Source organism: Theropithecus gelada, chromosome 4 (genome assembly GCF_003255815.1).
Source record: "Theropithecus gelada isolate Dixy chromosome 4, Tgel_1.0, whole genome shotgun sequence".
In the NCBI taxonomy this organism is placed as follows: domain Eukaryota; kingdom Metazoa; phylum Chordata; class Mammalia; order Primates; family Cercopithecidae; genus Theropithecus; species Theropithecus gelada.
The window spans coordinates 135,963,677-135,986,725 of NC_037671.1; the positions used below are offsets into that span (position 1 = coordinate 135,963,677).

The 23,049-nt window shown below is 35.6% G+C and overlaps 1 protein-coding gene across 3 annotated transcripts in view; it reads right to left on the bottom strand.

Annotated features, from left to right (window-relative positions):
• REV3L (REV3 like, DNA directed polymerase zeta catalytic subunit) overlaps positions 1-23,049 on the bottom strand; it is a 190,998-nt gene that overhangs the window by 60,197 nt on the left and 107,752 nt on the right. For all 3 annotated transcript variants that reach the window (XM_025381340.1, XM_025381341.1, XM_025381342.1), the window contains 7 exons: positions 21,172-21,314; positions 16,058-20,216; positions 10,725-11,632; positions 8,879-8,958; positions 7,447-7,572; positions 2,171-2,363; positions 344-455 (listed from right to left, as the gene is read on the bottom strand). In XM_025381340.1, the coding sequence (XP_025237125.1) occupies positions 344-455; positions 2,171-2,363; positions 7,447-7,572; positions 8,879-8,958; positions 10,725-11,632; positions 16,058-20,216; positions 21,172-21,314 (5,721 nt within the window). The remainder of the gene's footprint in view (positions 1-343; positions 456-2,170; positions 2,364-7,446; positions 7,573-8,878; positions 8,959-10,724; positions 11,633-16,057; positions 20,217-21,171; positions 21,315-23,049) is intronic.

Below are 23,049 nucleotides of genomic sequence, written 5' to 3' on the forward strand. Positions count from 1 at the left end.
ATGAATAATACAATGGAACTTTATACAGTTCTCCATTATTTCAGCACTATAGAAAAACAAACCTCAAGAACACCTGGGAAGTTAGAGGCTAAACAAATATTTGTCTTTCACTGGCCCCTCAATCTTGAGAACAGAACACTGCTTTTCCTATCTTGTCTGATGAAAATAGTGATGGTGGTGGGAAGTGAATATAAAATTTTTCCAAGAGTAACTCTGCTTTCAAGGCCCATAGGAAGGGATTCGTTTTCTTCCTACCTTCACTTTTGTCTTCACTATTATCTGCAATAGCATGAAACGACTCTCTGAATAAAAACTGGAAAAATCAGATAATACAAAACAATACCTCTTTATTATATTTGCAATTTCATGAAAAAGTGCCTTCTCATCAGCAGCATAGGTGACTTCGAGTCCTGTAATTCCAGATCTAATAAGTAATGGAGTCTGATATCTGATATCTAAAAAATAAACAAAATGTCTATTATATATAACTATGTAATAATATACCTTCATAATATAAAAGTAATATTATAGCTTACTTTTAAGTAAAATTGTACTACTGAAATACTTCAAATTAAGAAAACATCCCACCAAGTAAAAACATAATTAACCCAATGTCTTTAAAAAACTCTCAAAAGATTTTTTAGTTTCATATACAACTGAAAATTCAAATTTTATATTTTCAGCTTTCTCCTGAAAAGACTGCATTCACAAAATTTCCTAGAAAATGACATATCACTGGCTGGGCACAGTGGCTCAAGCCTGTAATCCCAGCACTTTAGGAGGCTGAGGCGGGCAGATCACGAGGTCAGGAGATCAAGACCATCCTAGTTAACATGGCGAAACCCCGTCTCTACTAAAAAATACAAAAATTAGCCGGGCGTGGTGGTGGGCGCCTGTAGTCAGCTACTCGGGAGGCTGAGGCAGGAGAAAGGCATGAACCTGGAGAATGGCATGAACCCATGAGGCGGAGCTTATAGTGAGCTGAGATCACGCCACTGCACTCCAACCTGGGCAACAGAGCAAGACTCCATCTCAAAAAAAAAAAAAAAAAAGAAAAGAAAAGAAAATAACATATCACTTGTGAAGAACCTGTATTACTTTGTTTCTGTCTTTACTCTTCCTAGCAGGAGAGCTTTACTTAGCACATTTTAATCTCTGGTATGATGAAAATGTTTAACCACCAACTCTGCAGGAAAAAAAGAAAGCCTTAATTTGTAGTGCTGGCCTATTTCATGATGTAAGGACCCCTCCCCAACCCTATGGCTGATATCCAACTGCCAAAGCGACAGCAACTAGTTTGAAAAATTCATGAAAATCCAAGAACTGGCTGTGAGCTGGTATGTGTCAGCTCAAGCACATCACTGAATAAATTGCAAATTCTTAATATGGTTGTATTCTGTGCTAAGACTTCCTCCTCAGTGGACTGAATTCACTTGTAATGGTGACCACTGAAAGCTGCAGAGGGACAGTAGGTATTTTATAAAATGCCTTACATGGCATTCTGTATGAAGAACCTCTGAATCAAAAGTATATGTACTCAGAAAGAAAGATAAAGAGATATAAGCAAAGTAAGAATACATCTTAACAGTATCTTATGAACCATTAACTTATAGTAGTAAGATAAACTCTCCTATCAGCAAGAAAATACTTGCATATGCATACATAAGGAAGACTGTGCACCTAATCTAGGGATACATAATAATGTGGACTCTGTATCAGTAATAATTATTTTTATAAAATAATACTTAGAACAAATTATATGAGCTAATTATAAATATTGAGATATTTATATTGCACTGCTTCTAACTTAAAAATAAATAAATAAATAGGGTCTTGCTATGTTACCCAGGCTGGAGTGTAGTGTCTATTTATAGGCACAATCACAGTGCACTACAGCCCCAAACTCCTGGGCTCGAGCTATCCTGTTGCCCAGCCTCCCAGGTAGCTGGGACTATAGGCAGGCACCACTGTGCCTGGCTGCTTCTGACTAATTCAAGTAAGAATAATACATCTAGGACAAAGTTATATACAATCTTCTACTCCTATCTCAGCAAACATTTTAGAAAAGAGTCCTCAGGCTTGCTTAGATTGGATCTTCAGCATAGGAATTCCTCATTAAAAGGTTCTTCCTAGAGTGGGCAGGTATATCATTAATAAAAACAGACAATACCTTGACTGAAAACTGTCTTGTCTTTATCAATCACTATTACACCCGTGAGTTCTGTTTTTTCTGTATCTGGCAGTGGAGCGTCAGATGAGATGCAGTAAAACAGAGCACAGATTGGGTCAAATTCGGGATCCGGTTCTAAGTCTCGTCTGGTTCGAGCATGCAACTCCACACTGATTAGGGTAAGATTTTGTATCTATAAAAGCAAATAAATATTATGTTTTTAAAACATTTTTTAAAGACATGCTCAAAGAAGTATGTTTCACTAAGGCTCTAGAGAAATATGTATGTAAGATTACAGAAAAAATGGACATAAAGGACAAAGTCACAACTCAGCACTCCACAGATTAAAACAAAAGATTTTTACTCCCAAGATTAGATTAAATCAATTCATGATGTTATTTCAGAAAATCTGCTCTTGCCATAATTTCTCAATGACAATATTTAGACTATTTTTCTCAAATATATGCAGGATCTCTCAATTGTTGTTTGAGAAAGAGAATGACTAGTCCAAGTGGTTATACATTGAAACCAAAGTCTGTCACGTTTTACTCTTCATGTAGGTAGCTAAACTATACGGTTTTACCTGTAGTTTAAAGTAAAAAGAGAACTTTTTTAAAATTTAAATTTCCTACCAATTAATTCACTACTACTTCAGGGCTACTTAGACTTTTGCATACACTAGGTAGATTTTTAATTATAGTTTTTCCTGGGAAAAAAAAAAAAAAGAACTGTTATGGTATCAACTACACAACAGCCAGATTTTTACCCATGCACATTTTCTCTTTAACATATAATGCAAAAAATGTTAATATTTGCTTTTCATGCTTATTTTTCTATGCCAATAGAAACTTTTAACTGTAATTCTTAGTTTTCTTTCTAAAATCAATACAGAGTAAGAAAAACAAAATATAGGTTAAATTCATGATTACAGATAGAATTATACTTCATCTTTTTATCATGTACATGTACCTGGCAATGGAAAACAGATTACTGTTACAATATTGGTAATTGTTCAGATCATATAAATTTAACAAAGGATTTGTGTTTTGTATTTATCTTGCATGCAAAATGTTGAAGAAACGTAAATTCAAGTCTCTCACTAGCAACAGGAGTAGAATTTGGTAAATCTCTATGAAAATTAAAATTCATTGATGTGGCAATCCTATCCCTGAAAATTTATCCTAGAGATAGATATACATGTAGACAAAATATACGCACAAGGATGTTTACTCAAGAATATAATAGCAAAGACCGGAAAAAAACTGAAGTTTACCTGTTGGGGACAGGTTACATAAATTATGTGGTATCCATAAAGGATACATACAATGGAATATTCTGTAACCTTTAAAATTTTCAAGGGAATGAGGCAGATCTACACGTCCTAATATAAAAAGAAACTATAATACACTGATAAATGGAACCAGTAAATATAGCAAACTTCTATACATGAAAAAATGGAAGCACATTCATAGAAAATTTCTGAAAAGTGACATAAAAATGTAGACATACTTATTGCTTTGGGGGAAAGAAATTGCTAGCCTAAAGTAGGAGAAGTAGGAGGGAAGCTTACTTTTCATTGCAAATTTTTTTGTCCTGATTATTTTTGGTACGTACCGTTGCACATGCTCATTAGTAAATTTGTTAACGATTTTTTTTTTTTTTTTGAGACAGGGTCTCTCTCTGTTGCCCAGGCTGGAATGCAGTGGTGTGATCATAGCTCACTGCAGCCCTGAACTCCTGGGCTCAAGTGATCCACTCACTTCAGTTTCCCTACTAGCTGGGACTCTAGGTACATATCACCATGCCCGGCTAATTTATAAAACTTTCTGTAGAGATGGGGCCTTGTTGCTCAGGCTGGTCTCGAACTCCTGGCTTCAAGCAATCCTCCTGTCTCGACCTCCCAAAGTGCTAGGATTACCGGTGTGAGCCACTGTGCCTGGCCACTAAATAATTTTTAAAATAAAAAGAACATCAATTATGCATGTATAAGGAATAATAATAAAACAAATACAAATCTACCACTTTCCTCAGAAACATATACTGCTGTTTCTACTTTAAAATATTAGGATTAAAAAAAATCAAACCACATGAAATGGAGAGCTAAGTGAAAAAACTTTTACTTTTAAACGCATACTCTTCAGAATTTAATTTTAACAATAAGCATGCATTAATTTAGTAAATAAAAAATTTTTTAATGGAAAACCCCTCCCACAAACCCAAATAAAACAAAACAACCAGTTTCGTCAGAAAGGGATGAACATATGAGGCCGGGCACGGTGGCTTATGCCTGTAATCCCAGCACTTTGGGAGGCTGAGGCAGGTGGATCACCTGAGGTCAGAAGTTCGAGACCAGCCTGGCCAATGAGGCGAAACCCGGTCTCCACTAAATACAAAAATTAGCCGGGTGTGGTGACACATGCCTGTAATCCCAGCTACTAGGGAGGCTGAGGCAGGAGAACTGCTTGAACCTGGGAGGTGGAGGTTGAAGTGAGCTGAGATCGTGCCATTGCATTCCGGCCTGGGTGACAGAGTGAGACTATGTTTCAAACAAACAAACAAACAAACAAACAAAAAAAAGAAAAGGGTGAACATCTGAAAAGACATAAAGACTCTGAAAACAATTTTAGGTTAAAATGGTCTTAGAGGTTGATTTTTGTTTACTAGATCAAATTTTCACACTCAAAATTTGCATTTCTATTCCTTGATAACAAAATGCATTACTGTGCTTAGGGAGTATTTTTTTTAAAGCAAACTATATAAAGACATGGCTTGAGAGATTTAGTGAGTGTGGCTAGGCAAGAGGGAGGTGAGAAAGGGGGACAAAGATTACAACCCTTGTCTTCTGCACTGAGTGTTGACGTGAGAAGAAAGAGAGATTATCCTAGGGTAATGGAAACAGGGAGAAAATGCCACAAGCACAATTTCCTAGAGAAAGGAAGAGAACAGTGTTGAGTTTTTCTTTGGTTTATTCCTGTTTCAACCACCGGGCGGCAGTTCGGAATGTGCCTTGAGATGAGGAAAGCCTGTTAACTGGAGGAAGAAGCTGTCAGAGCAACTAGTGAGACCTCCTGAGTGATTTTAACTTCCAAAGGGCCCCTGGTTCTGAAACAGGGTTACCTAGGAAAATGTAGAAAAGTATACTTTTCAAATAAGAGAATAATCAAATGTAACACATCTTTTTGCTATAGTCTATCAAATTTGCTTTAATACATATTTTTAATAGTTTTAAAAAATTTGCTAATCTCAAGTGTGCATTTGATGGTATGTATTACTGAATTTATCACTGAATTTATGTAGGCTTCAGGGGCCAGTATAGACATAGGTATAAAACAGAAAATGTATGGATGCTGTTGAATGAGAAAAATGTGCAAATGAATAAATAAGAGACTATGTTCCGACCTAATTCTAAAAAAACATAATTTTCAGTTCAAATTTGAAGAAAAAAGGAGGACAATATTAAAATTTTTCCCTCAGGCCAGGCGCGGTGGCTCACGCTTGTAGTCCCAGCACTTTGGGAGGCCGAGGTGGGTGGATCACGAGGTCAGGAGATCGAGACCATCCTGGCTAACACGGTGAGACTCCATCTCTACTAAAAATACAAAAAATTAGCCGGGCGTGGTGGCGGGCACCTGTAGTCCCAGCTACTTGGGAGGCTGAGGCAGGAGAATGGAGTGAGCCTGGGAAGCGGAGCTTGCAGTGAGCCGAGATCGCGCCACTGCACTCCAGCCTGGAGGACAGAGCGAGACTCCGCCTCAAAAAAAAAAAAAAAAAAAAAAAAATTTTTCCCTGTTTATGTTAATCTAACCCCTAGAACAGTTTACAACAGAATTGACTTGAGAAAAAAAACTACACTTAAAAATTGAATTATAACTTAAAGGTGGTTACTAATCCTCTGCTTTAAGAGCAAAGACATAAAATGACTATATAAAACTAGCACTGTCCAACAGAAATATAATGAAAGTCACAAGTAACTTAAAGTTTTCTAGTAGTCATATTTCAAAAAATAAAAACAGGTTAAATTAATTTAAAAACACTTTGATCCAATATATTTAAAATATTATTCTTTCAACATATAATCAACATAAAAATTACTAATAAAATATTTTATTCTTTCCATGAAGTCTTTGAAATCAGTATGTATTTTATCCTTCTAGCATCTCACTGTGCATGCTAAATTTTCTACAGAAATACTTGATCTATACTTAATTTCATAAAACTTAGAGTAAAAAATAGTATTACATACCTAAGTTGTTCCAAACATACTTTGAATCAACTATGTTTTAAAATCTAAATTAAAATTAAATAAAGTTTAAAATTCAGTTCTTCAGTTGTATAAGCCAAATTTTAAGTTCTCAATATCCATGCTGGTAGCGGCTACCATATGACAGCACAGGTGTAAACAATGAAAATATACTCCGATTTCTACCTTACTGCCAGTCAGATATGTACTTTGAGTTTGTTTTCTGCATACAAATAAATTTATAGTGACCCATTCACATATTCTTTCCAATGCATACTGTGGCTGACGTATATTTTTGCAAAGTCCTAGTCTTTGGCAGACAGCCTGTGCTGTGAAGATAGCTGGGTTATATAGAGAGTATGTGAATGAATGAATTTATCCTCTTTTGTAGCAAGCTCTAATCCACTGAGCCAATCAAACAGAAAATACAAGTAAATATCACATTTCAGATGTGATATAACATCTTAATATAATAATCCCCAAAATACAGTCTTTTTTTGTTTCTCCCCAAAGAGACAGAGTCTTGCTCTGTCTGTAGCCTGGGCTGGAGTGTAGTGGCGCAATCATAGCTCACTGCAGCCTCGAACTCCCAGGGTCAAGTGATCCTCCCACCTCAGCCTCCCAAATAGCTGAGACTATAGGTGCGTGTCTAATTTTATTTTTATTTTTTGGTAGAGACAGGGTCTTCCTACGTAGCCCAGGATAGTCTTAAACTCCTCAACTCAAGGGACCGTCCCACCTTCACCTCCCAAAAATCTTTTCTTATTTTAATGTCCATAAGCTGAATTTCAGTTATGAGATTTGTGAAAGATATGAAATCACAAAGCAGTCTCAGCAACTTAAATTCTTTAAGTTTCTCTACTGTACATAAACATGTAAATATACAAAATAGTAAGAAAATGAGAACAAGATGAAGATTAATAGGATAGAATTCAATATATTCCTTCCTCGTTAAAAAAATTCCATACTTGTTTTATAGAATAAAAGAGGAGTTAAATTGAACACAATGTATGTGTCCTTACTGTTGCAGTTTTACCTCATGCAAAGCTTTTGCCTCCTGTAAGTTTTGTATGCTGACTTTGAAACCGTAAGTATTGTTTAAAGATGGTCCATCAATCTGAGAAGTTTCTTTCTGTGGGGTATTTACTGCTGCAAATTGATTCTATAAAAAAAAACACACACACACACACAGAGCCAGAAAAAGATACGTGAGCAATCATTTTTCTTTTGATTACTTATTCCCACATAATATGCTTTATGTGTTTGGTAATAAATGGTAAACTAATATCATCTCTAAATTCAAGGAGAAACTGTATTTATTAATGTTATTTTCATGCTAACAAAGATATCAGAACTGGATATATGTGGAAATATAAGTAAACCATATGTTATCTCTCAGTTCAGAAGCCCCCAATACTGAAAACAATAGTTTTGTAGGGAGTTGACATTTATACCACATGGACATTTATCTTGACCTTTCTTGAAAGTAAGACAAGCAAGCAATCAATATATTTCCAACTACTTTGGCTAAAGTTTGAAAAAGATTTGAAATATTGATTTGTATTTTACCCTAATACAACATGTGTCTGAAAGATGAATTAAATAAGACAATGTAAATAATCTTCAAAGATTCAGAAAAAAATGGCATCTTTCCTTTCCTCACAAAATTTTTTTTTCTGATTTCTAAATCTATTAACTGTTTCTCCCAAAGTGTTATGTTCACAACACACTGATACAGTATTTTTTAATATATGTAGCTTGTAATTCAATACTATTTTATAAATGAAAGTTTAAAAAGTTTTATAATCTCAAAGAAATACTAAAATATATTTTATGTAGTTAACGACATTTATAAGAAGTCGCCAATATATAAGTGATTTCTAGCATATATTTCCAAGGATGCATGTCCAATATATACTTCTTTCATATAACCATATAATTCTAAGTTTTGTCATATTTTTAGTATTTGAATAAAGACATCTGCGACTTTCCAGAGTTTCAGTAGTAAATAATGTTGCTTTCTTTTGCTACTTAGTAAAATAAATTTTAAAAAATCAATAAGGTTATATTTTAGAAAAAAGTAATAAACCAAGAAAAAGGATATATTTTTGGTGGGATCAAAAATCACTTACTTGAGCTCTGCTGTCATTGGATTGTTCTGATTTTGCCAGTAATCAGTTAATGTATTTGTATCCTCATAATCCACATTTTGGCTATCATATTCACTTTCTCTGTAATATTTGTATTTACATATAAGAATCTTTTAGATCCCAACAGCAAAAAAAAAAAAAAAAAAAAAAAAACTAAAAAAAGGCAAATTTTTGTTGTCTCAAAGATATGCAAATAATGATGCAAAAATTTAAGTAACAAAAATTTTTTAATTGAGACATAGTTATCAATTATCTAACTGAAATCTAGGAATAAGACTGGATCTTCCACTGATCTTTAAAAATGTTTAGTATAGTTACCTTTGCTTGTGTTAAGAGTACTCTTCTAAGAGTGTCAGTATTACTTCCTTTCTTATTACTCAACTTCTGTGTTTTTGGTTCTGTAGAAAGAAATTTCATATTTAACATATATATCAAAATTACCTGCTTCTGGTTTTTAAAAAACTTTTTGTTGTTCCAAACACTTAAGTACCACTTGTGGGTGCTGTCTTATGAATTCCCCCCAAAATTTCATAATTTAAAAATGAAATTCAAACCTCTGATACCCACCAAAATAACATTTTAACATTTTGTATTTTAAATACGTTTATATTTTAATTACTGAGTTTTATACCTCAGTCATTAACCTACAGAACTGTTTAATTCATTTATTCACTTACTTATCAAGTACCTATGATGAGGAAGAAAAGACATAATCTGTGCCCTCATGGGGTCTAGAGAGAGAATCAGACATTCATCAAACTAGAAAAATAAATTTACAACTGCATTAATACAACAAAGGGGAATATAACTGGGAATTTTTTTGTAGTCGAGATTAGGGAAGGTTTCCTGGAGGTAAAATCTGAAGAGAGTAGTAATTAACTAGGAACAGAGTGGGGATTTTTCCCTGATTACTGTGCAAAAGAACTGGAAATTACTTAGATAAAATGGCTGGTGCAGGAGCCCAGACAAGAGATGATGACAGTATGGCCTAAAGTTGTGGTGGAAGAAGTACAATAAAGTAAAGAGATCTGGTTTACTTAGGAGATAAACAAGTGATAAGGCCTGGATAGGGACTAGAAACTACAAGGTGGGTAGTGAGGGAACGAGGTGAGTATTAAAAATAAATTCTATATTTCTTACTTGTGTAACTGAGAGATGATGGCACTATTCATTGAAATAAGGAAAACTGAAAGAAGGCCAGATGGGTTTTTATGTAGAGGCATGTATACATAAGTATGTTGGGGAAGTAGTGGTGAATGTATGCAGTGAGATCATGAATTGGTTTTTAAAATACTAATCTTGAGGTGCCATTTAGCATTCAAGTGGAAATGTCAGATAGGTAGTTGGACATAGTGTTCTGGAGCTTAAAAGAGAGGTCTGAACTGGAAATATAAATTTGCAAGTTATCTGTAGTAATCCTGAGGACATGAATTAGATCATTTAGAGAAAGATATAAAGAAGGCTTAAGATCAAGCCTTAATAAACTCCAACATTTAGATAACAACTGAGAATAATGAGAAAATCAAGTGGGAAAAAACAGAGAAGTAGGAGGAAAGCCAAGTGGAGAAGCAGCTCCAAGAAGGAAGGTAGGGTCAATGAGAAAATGGCTGCTTAGAGGACATATGATAAGACTCAGGAACATCTACTGGTTTTAGCTATAAGTTTACTGGGAATCTTTACAAGAGCTATAATGTAGAATGACAGGGGCAGAATTCAGTTTAGAGTGGGCTGAGAAATGAGTAGGAGGTAAATAACTGGAGTTGTCAAATTAGATAAATCTTTTAGGAAATTTGGCTTTGAAGGGGAGGAGAAAGAGTAGAAGCTGGCTGGAGACGTGAGGTCAAGGCAGGTTTTTTGTTTCTGTTTTAAAATGTGGGAGACCTGGGTATGTATAAAAGCCAACAGGAAAGTCAGGTTGAGAAGATAAGCCTTTTGAGAGGGCTCCTGTATTTCACCCACAAGGAAGACAGGATGGAAGCAAATATAAGTAGATTACACAGCAGAAAGAGAGTTGTCATGTGACGACTTTCTAAGATACAACAAAAAATATTTGCTGAGCTATACCTTCATTTAAAAAGCTCTGATTTTCATTTCAGTCTAACGTTATCTTCATTTCTATTTCTGAAGAATAATTATGGAGACTTCCTGTTATGTGTATACTTACCTGTTGATAATGGGCTAAGGCCAGTTGCTTCAGGAAGCCTTTCCAGAAGTTTTCTCTGTATGATAGGTGTACTATGAAGGCAAAGTGATTCACATATCTCAGTTCTTGCCCTAGCATTAATTGGAGATATCACTAGAGGCTCTTGAGGCTCACTGCAGGGGCTTTTTTGTATACCATCTTTTATTGGTTTTAAGAAGTTCTCAACAGCCAATGAAGGCAGCTCCTCTACTGGTGATGAGGGTCTATCATCTCCATTTAATGCTTTGGAATCCGGGGATACTGGTTGTTGCCAAGGGGGAATTACAGGAGAATCAGGGGAGCTATAATTAATGTAATAGTTATCATCATCTTCATCTTTTTCAGGATCACTTGAAGAGGCAACTGGTGGCAGCATCTGACATTCACTTGCAGTTTGACTACATCCCGTGGTTGGTGCTTGTAAAGCAATCCGAGAATTAGCATCCTCCTTGGTATGTGCTGTAGTGGGGAGTATACGTGGACTTACATCCATTTTTGGAGGCACTACAGGTTTGTCATCTGGGTTAACTGAAGAGCTAAAGTTCTCAGCAGATTTTACAACTCCAGTTGGCTTGGTTTTAGGCAGTTTCTTGGAACGTTCATATTGTTCTTTGGCTTGAAGCCACACTTGAACCAGTTGTCGACTTGGGGCACATTTGCAAGGCATAATCACAATTTTTTTATCTTCAACCATCTTAGGGCTATTACTTGACCCTTTATTGACAACTCCTTGGCCACTGCGAAGGGGTGACCCTGGCCTTGGATTCTGAGTCATTGCTGAGAATGCTGTTTTCCAAAGACGAAGTCCTTCCAAGGAAAAGTCTCCCTCAAACTCAGCCAGATCATTTGCAAGTCGAGTTTCTACCATGAGGAGCCGTCCACCAATCTCCCTATAAACAACATATTTTAGAACAACTGTTTTGTTTCAAAGAGCAATTACTAAAATATTTAACTCCATATCCTAGATAAAGTCCCTTTTGGAGTCTCAAAAATGTCCATTTCTATCTTCCCTGCCCCCTCTATTTTATGTAGGTACACTCTATCTTTAGTCTCAATATGCTTTTCCTCACAGGTATATGACTACTTAATTTCCTTTGGAAGGTACCATTAATCTTAGGGAGAGAAGGTATTTTTTGTTTTATTTTAATGCCCCATGAAGCCTTCTGTCCTTCAAGGAGATGAAACAAACTTTTCAGATTCCTTTCCTCTCCTAATCTTAAAGTAATTTTCCATTATTACCACATATGAATAAAAACAATAAAGTAATTTATCATTCAAATACTATGTCCCAGGATATTATTCATAGCTTCTTCCTATATTCTCCAGTATTTGTAGTTTAGCAAAGCGAGTCAATTCAAATGAATCTTCGTACTCTCAAATCCCTTAAACATTAAAAAAACATACCAACTGAGGTAAATTATCTAATTCTTTCTTCCCATTCCATGGTAGGGATTAACACTGACATAACTTAGGAGATGGCAGAGCCCACAGGATACATGGCTTAAATGTTACCAATGTATGAATATGTGGGAAATCACTAATGAAAACAGTCTGGTTTCATTTCCAAAAGCTATAAATATTAAGTAAAACCTCTTTCTCTAATCCCTTGATACTATTTCTGCTTACTACAGCAACATAAAATAATTCTACTTCTTCATGTTAACTTTATTATGGATATAAAGATAATTCATAGTTTTTTCAATCACTTCTCTTAGGGCGTGATTCCCCAAATGTCCCCATCATTCTCTACATAAAACTCCACTAACTAGATTCATGTTTTCAGATCTGAAGCTGAAGGAAGAGCATTAGGGCTACCCTGTCTCCTTTATATGAAAAGACTTTAGCCCCTACTAGTTAACTCCATAACCAGCATCCAGCACTGTCCCTGCATCCACTCTTGGCAATGTGAAAAATCAGAAACAGAATTATGATTGGTGTTGAAGAATTAATGCTGTTGAAGGAAATGAATACACATACCAAGTGACCATACCCAACTCTAATACTAAGGATAGAGAAGTCATAATGAGGTCAAGAATAAAAAATGGTGAGGTGTGGTGAATTCAGTTTTCTTACGTACTGTCAGCAGCATGGTAATTGCTATAATTCACTAGGAAAAAAAATCTAATATGTAACAAGAGTCTTATATTTTCCAGTAATCCTACTTCTAGGGCTATAAGGACAAACTCCAAAATACAAGAAATGCTTTAAGAAGAAAATGCTAATATCTTCTTAACATACATAATAATATACATACTATCTATAGTGGCAAAATCACAAACAATCTTTCTGTCCAATGATATATACATGATGCAACATATGCAGCGATTAAAATATTCAAGAAACTATTTGGAAAATGTTTACAATATAATGTTAAGTGAAAAATGTGGATAATACTGTGACTACAATAAGATCACACTTCACAAAACAAAACAAACTAAAAACTATACTTTTAAAGAAAACAGAAGACACATCAAAATATTATGGTGGCTGTTACTATATGGAAAAATGGTGTAATTTTTATTTCTTCTTCTTTCATACTACCTAAATTTTCTATATTGAATATATAGTTTCTTTTTTTTTTTGAGACAGAGTCTTACTCTGTCACCAGGCTGGAGTGCAGGAGCGTGATCTTAGCTCACTGCAACCTCTGACTCTCTGGTTCAAGTGATTCTCCTGCCTCAGTCTCTTGAGTAGGGATTACAGGCACATGCCACCATGGTCAGCTAATTTTTGCACTTTTAGTAGAGACGGGGTTTCACCATGTTGGTCAGGATGGTCTCGATCTCCTGACCTAGTGATCCGCCTGCCTTGGTCTCCCAGAGTGCTGGGATTACAGGCGTGAGCCACTGTGCCCGGCCTACAGTTTCATATTTTAAAAAATATTTTTCAAAAATGATTATTTTTTATTTTAGCTGTAGGACAAGTGTCAAAGTTGGACAATAACAACACAAACATAATGACTGGCACATAAGTTTGGTAACTAAAAGTAAATATACCATAATCACTACTGATAACACCAAAGTCCCCAAAATGATGGAAACTAATGTTTAAGGAACAGACTTCATATGCCCCAGCAGTGAAATAAAGAGTTCCATGTGGGTACTAAACAAAACTGTGTTGAAAAGGGGCTGGGAGGTGAACCTTTCTACCCTTCACTTCAAGTCATTATAGGAGAGAACTTTTATTCTACATTTCTGATAACATTTTCTCACCCCTTTATTAAAAGAAAATAAATTTTTATCATGTATATTTAAGGTATAAAATATGATATAGTATACAGTAAAACGGTTCTTACCGTGAAACAAATTAACATATCCATCATTTCACACTCTCACCCCTTTTTTAAATGGATTCCTACAGGAATTACTGTGAATCTGCTGGGTAAAAGCCTGGCATTCACTGTCGTGTTTTTTTAATTTAAATTTTTTTGAAGATATTTTAACAGCTTTAGGTTGACAGCAAAATTGAAAGGAATGTACAGAGGTTCCCATATACTCCTTGTGTGCCCACACATACATGCCCTCCCTCATTATCACCATCTCCTACCACAGTGGTACACGTGTTACAATCAATGAACCTATTTTGACACATCATAATTGCCCAAAGTCCACAGATTATATTTGGGTTCGTTCTTGGTGTGGTACTTTCTATGGCTTTCAACAAATGTGTAATATTCATATTGTATCTTTCTTTTTTTTTTTCCACTGGAGTCAGGAACATGGTGCTGCCACAGGTCAGTGCATACATGCAGTGTGGCCTCTGCTGCTCTTCATATCTCTTTCCAAGATTTAGACTAAGGCAGGGCCTGCCTTAGCAGTTCCAGCCATCCTCTTCTGCTTCTGAATGGATGGTTGAAATGAACTGCCTGCTCTGCAACTGGTTAAGTATATGAGATCATGGACACAGGGGCAGGAACAAGAACCATCATTCAAACTTTCTGGATTAAGCCACGTTACCCAATTTAGCTTTTATCAGTTATGTCCTAACTTGGCGATGAAAGTGGTACACAATTACTCAACTACAGATAAATAAACCACTACTGTGATTTCTATTTTGCTATTTGCTGCGTGTGTGCGTGTGCTCACGTTTGTCTATCAATTCCCTGAAGAGACTTTTTTTTGAGATAAAGTCTCATTCTATTGCCCAAGCTGGAATGCAGTGGTGTGAACACAGCTCACTGCAGCCTTGACATCCTGGGCTCCAGTGATTCTCCTTCCTTAGCGTCCTGAGTAGCTGGGACCACAGGTGCATGCCACCATGCCCAGCTAATTTTTTTTTTTTTTTGAGATGGAGTTTCACTCTTTGTTGCCCAGGCAACAAAGTGCAGTGGCGTGATCTCGGCTCACTGCAACCTCCACCTCCTGGGTTCAAGTGATTCTCCTGTCTCAGCCTCCTGAGTAGTTGGGATTACAGGCGCCTGCCACCATGGCCAGCTAATTTTTGTATTTTTAGTAGAGACAGGGTTTCACCATGTTGGCTAGGCTGGTCTTGAACTCCTGACCTCAGGTGATCTGCCCACCTCGGCCTCCCAAAGTGCTGGGATTACAGGTGTGAGCCACTGTGCTCAGCCTAATTTTTTGTAGAGACAGAGTCTCACTTTTTTGCCTGGGCTGGTCGCAAACTCCTGGGCTCAAGCGATCCTCCCACCTCGGCCTCCCAAAGTGCCAGGATTACAGGTGTACACCACCATACCTGGCCACCTGAAAAAATTCTTAAAAGAAAGGAGAATGGAAACCAAAGTCCATTTGCTAATAACTGCATAAACTATAATAACAATATAATGCAAGATATTGAAACCACATGAAAAGTGGTTTATAATAGAAACAACTTAAAATGATCTTCATTTAGAGATATATCAGAGGAATACTTAAAATACATATATGCTCATTTTCAAAACACTTGAAAATGAAGTTCTTTTAAAATGGTATAAAAGTTTAACATTTAAAAATTAAATACCATTTAAACAATGATCATTGTAATCCTTTTAAAGTATCATGACATCTTTAGAGTGAGCACCTCTAATTTTTAATGAAGACATAGTGTTAAATAATGGTAGATCCAAGTCAACTTACATAAACTTCTCCAGGTGTAACCATCCAGTTAATTTTTGAATTCTCTTAGTAAGTCTGCAATCAGAAATACTTTCCACAATGATATACTTAAAAATACAGTATCACAGAAAACTAGTAATCAGGTAACCAAATGTTATATTCTTTACATATACACATTATATTCTTTTTTTTTCAATCCCTATAGCATAATTTTATATATCATAGTAATTCAGAGTGACCCAAGGGAAAAAAATAACTGATTACCTGGGCTTTTCTGGTACATCAGAAGGATTACTGCAAAATGGTTCCTGGTAAATAGTCTCTGAAAGGTCATGATCCAACAAAGTTGCCATAATTTCTTCCCTACTTGGTGGGGACATAAGTGGTTTCAGAATGTGAGCAGTTCGTGGGGTGAAACTGCCATTTTTAGATTGTGAAGGAGAACTAGTAGATCTTGGTGAACTATCAGGAGTTGGTGTCAACATATCATTGTTTCTTGAAACATACAGTTCTAAATCTTCACAGGCCATGTCCACAAGTTCACCATCAGGGGAGGAGAGTATTGCAGTAAAAGAGGTATTGGCTGAGTCAAGAGACCGTCCCATTTCTTTTCTGGTATGACCTTGAATCCAGTCTGAATTGTTTGGCTGTGGGAGGCTAAGAAACACTTCTTTGCTTACTGAACTCCTATTCAATCTAGATTTCTCATTTAGACAGTCTTCTGCCTGCTGAACACAGAAAGAATCCATTATTGAATTAGACCGAGTTGTTAGAGGATGAAAGCTATTTTTCCACTGGTTGTGGCGATGATTCTCAATGCTATCTATGGATGATTTCTCAAAAATTTCAGGACTTAAAGTACCAGATCTAATCCATGAGGCTGAGTCCGTAGTATGCTTGTCTTCTTCACATTTCTGGTTGTCATGACTTAAAAACTCATTTTTTTCTATAGCTTGTCCTGGAAAAAGATCCTGAACAGCATCACTTAGGAACTTCTGAGGCAAATTCTGATCAGCTGGGACAAACTGACTTCCAGAGTAAAAGCTACAAAATCCAGTCTGACCTATTGTGTTAATGTCAAAATTATAATTATGTTCAGGAGATAAACTATCTTCAAGTGAATAACAACTTTCAAAACCTGGATCTGAAAAAAAGATGGGACTATCATCTGATACAGAGTTATCCAACTGGCTAGAGGTTTGTAAATTTAAAGAGTCCACTTTGAGAAGTTTGGGGATTTTTTCTTTTGGTTTTGTACTTCTGGGAGTTCGAGGTTTTCTTGGGGATGTTACCGATCGTGTCCGTTTATTTGCTTTGTTATGTTCAAGAGAACCAGAAATATTTTTATTTGGTTGGTGTTTATTAGATAATGGGTCTTGTATAATATTTGCATTTTGTGCTTTCTGCTGTCTTTTTTGTAACAATTCTTTTAGAACTGCCAGTCCAGACTGTCCTTCACCAAATGCTGAAGGTGCTGACACATTTCGATTTTTACACTGAGAAAGTGCTTTGGTTTGTGAAATTGCTTCTGATAATGACCTCTGTTTTACTCTTTCAGGTTTAAAATTTGACATATCTAAAATAAAGCCCCTTTGCTTTTGCTCCCATGCTATTTGTTTGATTGGACTTCTCAAGGAAGTTACAAAGCAATTATTAGGCATTTGGCTTTCATCTGAAGCTGTATTTCCCGGAGAACAAGTTTCACTGTGCTTTGACTGCTCTGCTATGCACACAATCTGCTGCTGACTATCTTTGCAATGCAAAAAATTAGGGGTATATGCTTGGTCCAGCTTTGATTCTAGGGAATTGCGATATTCACTTAACTTTCCGATTGATGACAAATAGTTTTTTTGTATATTATTTGCATTATCTTCTATCTTTGAAGACATACCCGAAGATATCTGTGTATTCTGTGCTACCTGAGACAAATGGTTGGAAAGGTCAAATACATTTTTCTGAATTAAGGTTGATTCCTTTAGAGTAAATATAGCACTTTGATTATGAGGTCTTTGAACATTAATTTTTGAGATTCCAGGTCCTATAGAATTACAAACAACTGATGGATGCAAATCATCTCGTGAACTGGGGAATGTCTGCACATCTACAGACTTCTTGCTTTCTAAGAAAGAAGAAAAGCAGCCAGATAACTTCTGTTGTACATTAATTCCAGTGGGTAGGGGAGCAGAAAGGGGATGATCTACAGCAGAGCCCATTAGTGGCATATCTTTCTGTTTAAAAAGTAATTGAGCGCCTCCAGAACTACTTGCAAATTCAGACACATTCTGGTGTTTCAGTACAAACTTAACTTCAGCACCAGACTGAGATTTTATTTTTTCATCCTTAAGTGTTATATGCTTTCTCGATGTACCTTTCGCATTTGTTTTTTGTTTTGCTCTTGGTTTCTTTTTTCCATCATCTACTAGTTTATTTGTCTGATTTCGTTTGTTCCTTTTCTTAGTAACTACAGAGGGATTAACGAGCTTTGCTTTTGATTTCTTAACCTGTGCTCTTGCGCGACTATTTTTTCCTATACGAGAATTAACAGTCTTATTATACACATTAGGACCCTTAAAAAGCACTGCCTCTTTTTCTGCGGCAGCCATGATTTCTTCAGCTCTTGGATCTGTGGGAGACCAGCAGCGAGGTGGAGACGAATTTATGGGACTTGTGCTTCTCTCAGAAAGAAAACCTAGTTTAGACATAACATCACTATAATTCAAGTCACAATCTTCGGTTTCAGCATTGTAAGATGGTGAGGGAGGAGAAAGAATAGCATGTGACCGTTTTTTCCTGAAAGACAAAGTTCTCTTGATATTTTCATTATTTGTCCTTTGTTGCTTACCAGTTTTTTTCTTAGCAGACTTATGTTTTGACTTTCTTCTGTGACTTTTCTTTGGTGTTAGTGGATAAATGGGATATTTGGTTGCAGGGGAGTCGGGAACTTTTGGCCAAAAGTCCTTCAAAGGTGCAAGCTTTTTATATAGTTCCATTTTTTCTTCTGTTAATATTACTTGTTTTTCTTTAGCGTCTATTTTTCCTAGCTTCACAAGCATATTTTTTCTCCCTCTAAATCTATTAATAATAATATACTTTATGATGACAGGAGGCAGCTTTTTAGACATTTTTCTTCGTTTTCGAGATTTGAGAGTTCCATCTAAACTTTCACCAATTTCCATGGGATGAGGTAGACTAATTTTTGAGTTGTGTGTTACAAAATTCGACTCACTATCTTCAGTCTCATAATTTACCTTGCGTTTGGCTCTAAGTGTGTATTTATTTCCATATAGTCCAAAGGACTGCTCAGTTTCTAACGTTCCATCTCCAAAGTGACAGTCTATAAAACCATCTGTGGGTATTTTATTTTCAAAAGCTCCACGAGAGGTTTTAGTTAAATCACTGGCGAATGCACTATCCTTCTCAGGATTACTATTACAAGGATTATTTTGTATACTATTATCTTTCGTGGATCCAGTCTCACTACTTTTGGTAAAAGTCTCCTGATGACCTGCAAGTTTCTTTTTATTCAATTTTAACCGGGATGGTTTATTGCCAGGTTGTAGTTTATATGTGACAGGAGATAGTTTCTGTGGTCTAGTAAGACAGTTAGAAAGAACAACACTGGGAAAAAACATATAGTGTGCTGCTTGCTGGCTGAGGCTTGGCTTTTCTGTTTTATGTTCTTGAAATTCTTCATACCTAATTTTAAGTTTATTTAGTCCACTTTCATCAGCAGTGCTATTAAGAGAATGCACCATAGTTCTATTCTCCCCTGAGCATGACAGCAATTCACAATTTTCAGTAAATGACGAAGGGAATAAACTACTCAGAGCTGTGCTGTTTCCTTTTTCACTTCCTTCAGAGGACACTTTATTTTTTGAATGATTCAAGTCAGAAAAGTTGAAAGAATTTTTGCCCAATGTATTCTCATTAGGGTGACGGTGCATATGTATAAAAGGGGAATCCTTTTCGATTTTTCTAATGTTTGTATATTTTCTACTTGGTACTTGTCTTGTAACAGATGGAATATCTTCTTCATAATCAAAAATACTACTTTCACAGGAAGACACTGGGAGGATCTCTTTCTTACTATTCTCTTTATGAGAATTTTCTGAATGAACAGTACTGCTTAAAGATCCAGGGTATTTCATAGAGTAAGTGCTTTCGTTTGTAAAAGAAGTGACTGAATTATCTAGACCTTTTTCTATATTTTTATTTGTCTGTGAAAGGTCTTCAATTAAATCTTCCTTGTTCAAAACATGGGAAGAAAGGGCACTTGTGTGTTTACACTGAAAGGTAATCTTAGCAGAAGATGAGGGTTCTAACGTAGCAGCATCTTTGTGAAAGATGGAGGGTTTAACTGATAGCTTGCTTGTTGCAATTACAGAAGAGTGGGTTCTAGAGTTTTCGTTGTTCAATGGATTGTCTGAAATGAGGAGGGAAAAACAGTTTATTTCATTTTACTCTTAATTTTTAAGACATTTTCCCACACCAAGATATTAATGCTATCACTATGAAAAAATTACATAAAATTAAGTTTGCATGTTTAAAACGGCTATCTTAACAAAAAGGTAATGTTTATCATTAATGACTCAATCTAAATATAGTTACAATTATGAGGCATCATTTTAAACACATATTCAATTGATCAGAAATAGATTATATTACTATTTAGTGCCTTTGGGGAATAAGGGAAAAATACTGTCACTTTAAAAATGTTCATAAAGTAATATGCTTTACATTATCACTTCAAATAAACTGAGCATATTTTTTAGTTTATTATTCTACTTACACAACAAACATTAAAGTTTTCAAAGCTTGAAATCAGTGATCAACAAATGTTATATCCTTTCAGAAATGAGAAACAAACCATATATCTACATTCTTTCAAAAGAAAAAAATCCTGAGGGACGAAACATCACTATAGCCTCACTTAGCCAACTATATAGAAAGTATGATTACAGTTTCAAAATCAATAGAAAGTATGATTAAAGTTTCAAAATCATATTTATTTATTTATTTATTTTTTTGGAGGCAGGGTCTTGCTCTGTTGCCTAGGCTGGAATGCTGTGGAGCAATCACCAGCTCACTGCAGCCTCAAACTCTTGGGCTCAAGTAAGCCTCCCACCTCAGCCTCCTGAGTAGCTGGGGCTACAGGCATGCACCATTATGCTGGGCTAATTTTTTTTTTTAGTTTTTTAGAGACAGGGTCCCACTATGGTGCCTAGGCTGGTCTCGAACTCCTGAATTCAAGTGATCCTCTCACCTTGGACTCCCAGAATGCTGGGATTCCAGCTGTAAGCCAGAGCGCCTGACCTCAAAATCAAATATATTTTTAGATCCTAACTAACCAATTTCTCACAGTAGACTTGTTTACCTACCACTATTTTCATCTGCAGTTCCATCTAACTGAGGTATAGAAAGATTGGCTAGAAGCAAACTGTTATCACTCCATTCCATTTCTTCTTCTGAAGATGAGTCATCATCTTCAGTTGAACTTCTGTGGGTACTTCTGCACAGTGATCTGGAGAATATTAAAATTCACTAGTGAGCATGATCATTAGAAAAGACCATCTCAGATGCAAATCATGTATCTAAGTTAACTCTATAATAATGCAAGTTAACTATAATAATGTATCTAAGTTACTCTATAGTAAAACAATAAAAAACCCCTGAAAATTGTAACTTCTAGAAAAGCATATTTACTTTGCTTTATTAACATGTCTCACTATAGCAACTTACAAAGAATTATTATAATTACACTTTATAATCTCTTTCATGTGAGCTGAAATACACCACAATTCCTGCATTCTGAATTGCAAGAAATAAGAACAAAGAGATGAGTGAAGGGGCACTGAGGTCAGGGCTGAAGAGAAAATATTGAAGAAGAGAGAATAAATAGGAAGTAGTAAAGGTGTTCAGTCAATCTGACAGTAACTATAAAGTAGGGTTACTGAGAAATTCAGAGGGACAGTGAAGTCCAGTTTCTTTAAGTTTCATCTCATATTGATATTAACTTGATGCTTTCCCTTTTGATTGAATGGGCAAACTTCTTTCCTATCCACATCCAATTTTTTCTTTCACTAATCTCAACTATTTGAAATTATTATTATTTTATTATATTATACTGGAACTCTTTTTCCACTAAGCCTTTGCAAATCACAATTTATCATAAAAATCACTCCCTTAAGAGCTGAAAGAGGTATCAGAGGTCTAGTCCAACTTTCTATCCAATGCAAAAACCTGATTTTTTAATGAACCTGAGGCAATCTCTGTTTTTACATAATCTATATAAGGGGCTTGCTGTCTCACAGGGCAATCTTTCCATTGTTAATAGCTTTAATTGTTAATAGTTGTCTTCTTGTAATACACGAACTCTTTCAACTTCCATACATGATTCCTATTTTGTTCTCTGTAGCTATACACAGCAGGTTGATGCCATTTTCCACACGATAATCTTTAAAATACATAAAGGCATTTCTCATTCATCTTGTAATTCTAATTAGATCAAACAGTCTCCATTCAAAAGTTCTTCAAAAGTGACAATGCTTACAGATCCTTCTAGTTTTCTTCCTCTTCTTTCCCTTTCCTTTTTCAGTATTCTTAAAATATGGTGATCAGCACAGAATATAATATCCAATATAAAGAGTAGAATTAACTAAATCATTTTCTGGACACTATGCTTCTACTATTCAGTCTCTCTCTAATAACTGTACAAAATGTTTAGGTTTGTTTTCCCAAGGTTAAAGTGGGCATGGTTTTCACTAAATTGGTTCAGCCAATGAACATATAAGCATAAATGTAATCATAGGATCGACAATGCCTATTATTAGAGCAGTGACAATGTTAGAGGAAAGAATTTAACATCACATCTGGAGATTTCTATATCTGATTTATTAAACAGAAAAATCAAAACTTTTGTCATATACATGTAAACACTGAATTTATGGATTAACTTCTTTCACCTTTCAGTGATGGCTTTGGGGTTGAAAATTTCAAACACAGACTAAAAAAGTTCTAATCTAGCCTACAGAAGTTTAAAGGAGAGGCATACTCAGTCTTTCAGGCTCACAGGCCTAGATTTTTCGATACACAGAGCATATAACTAAAGGGCAGACTCAAACCAATCAAGTTCACAGAGACTGATTTAGAAAACCACAACACCAACTTATTCACTGATTTTGAGAAACAAACCACAACACCAGTGTTTCCTTCTCAGTCTTTTATTTATTTGTTTTTAACCTTAGTTCCCTTAGTCT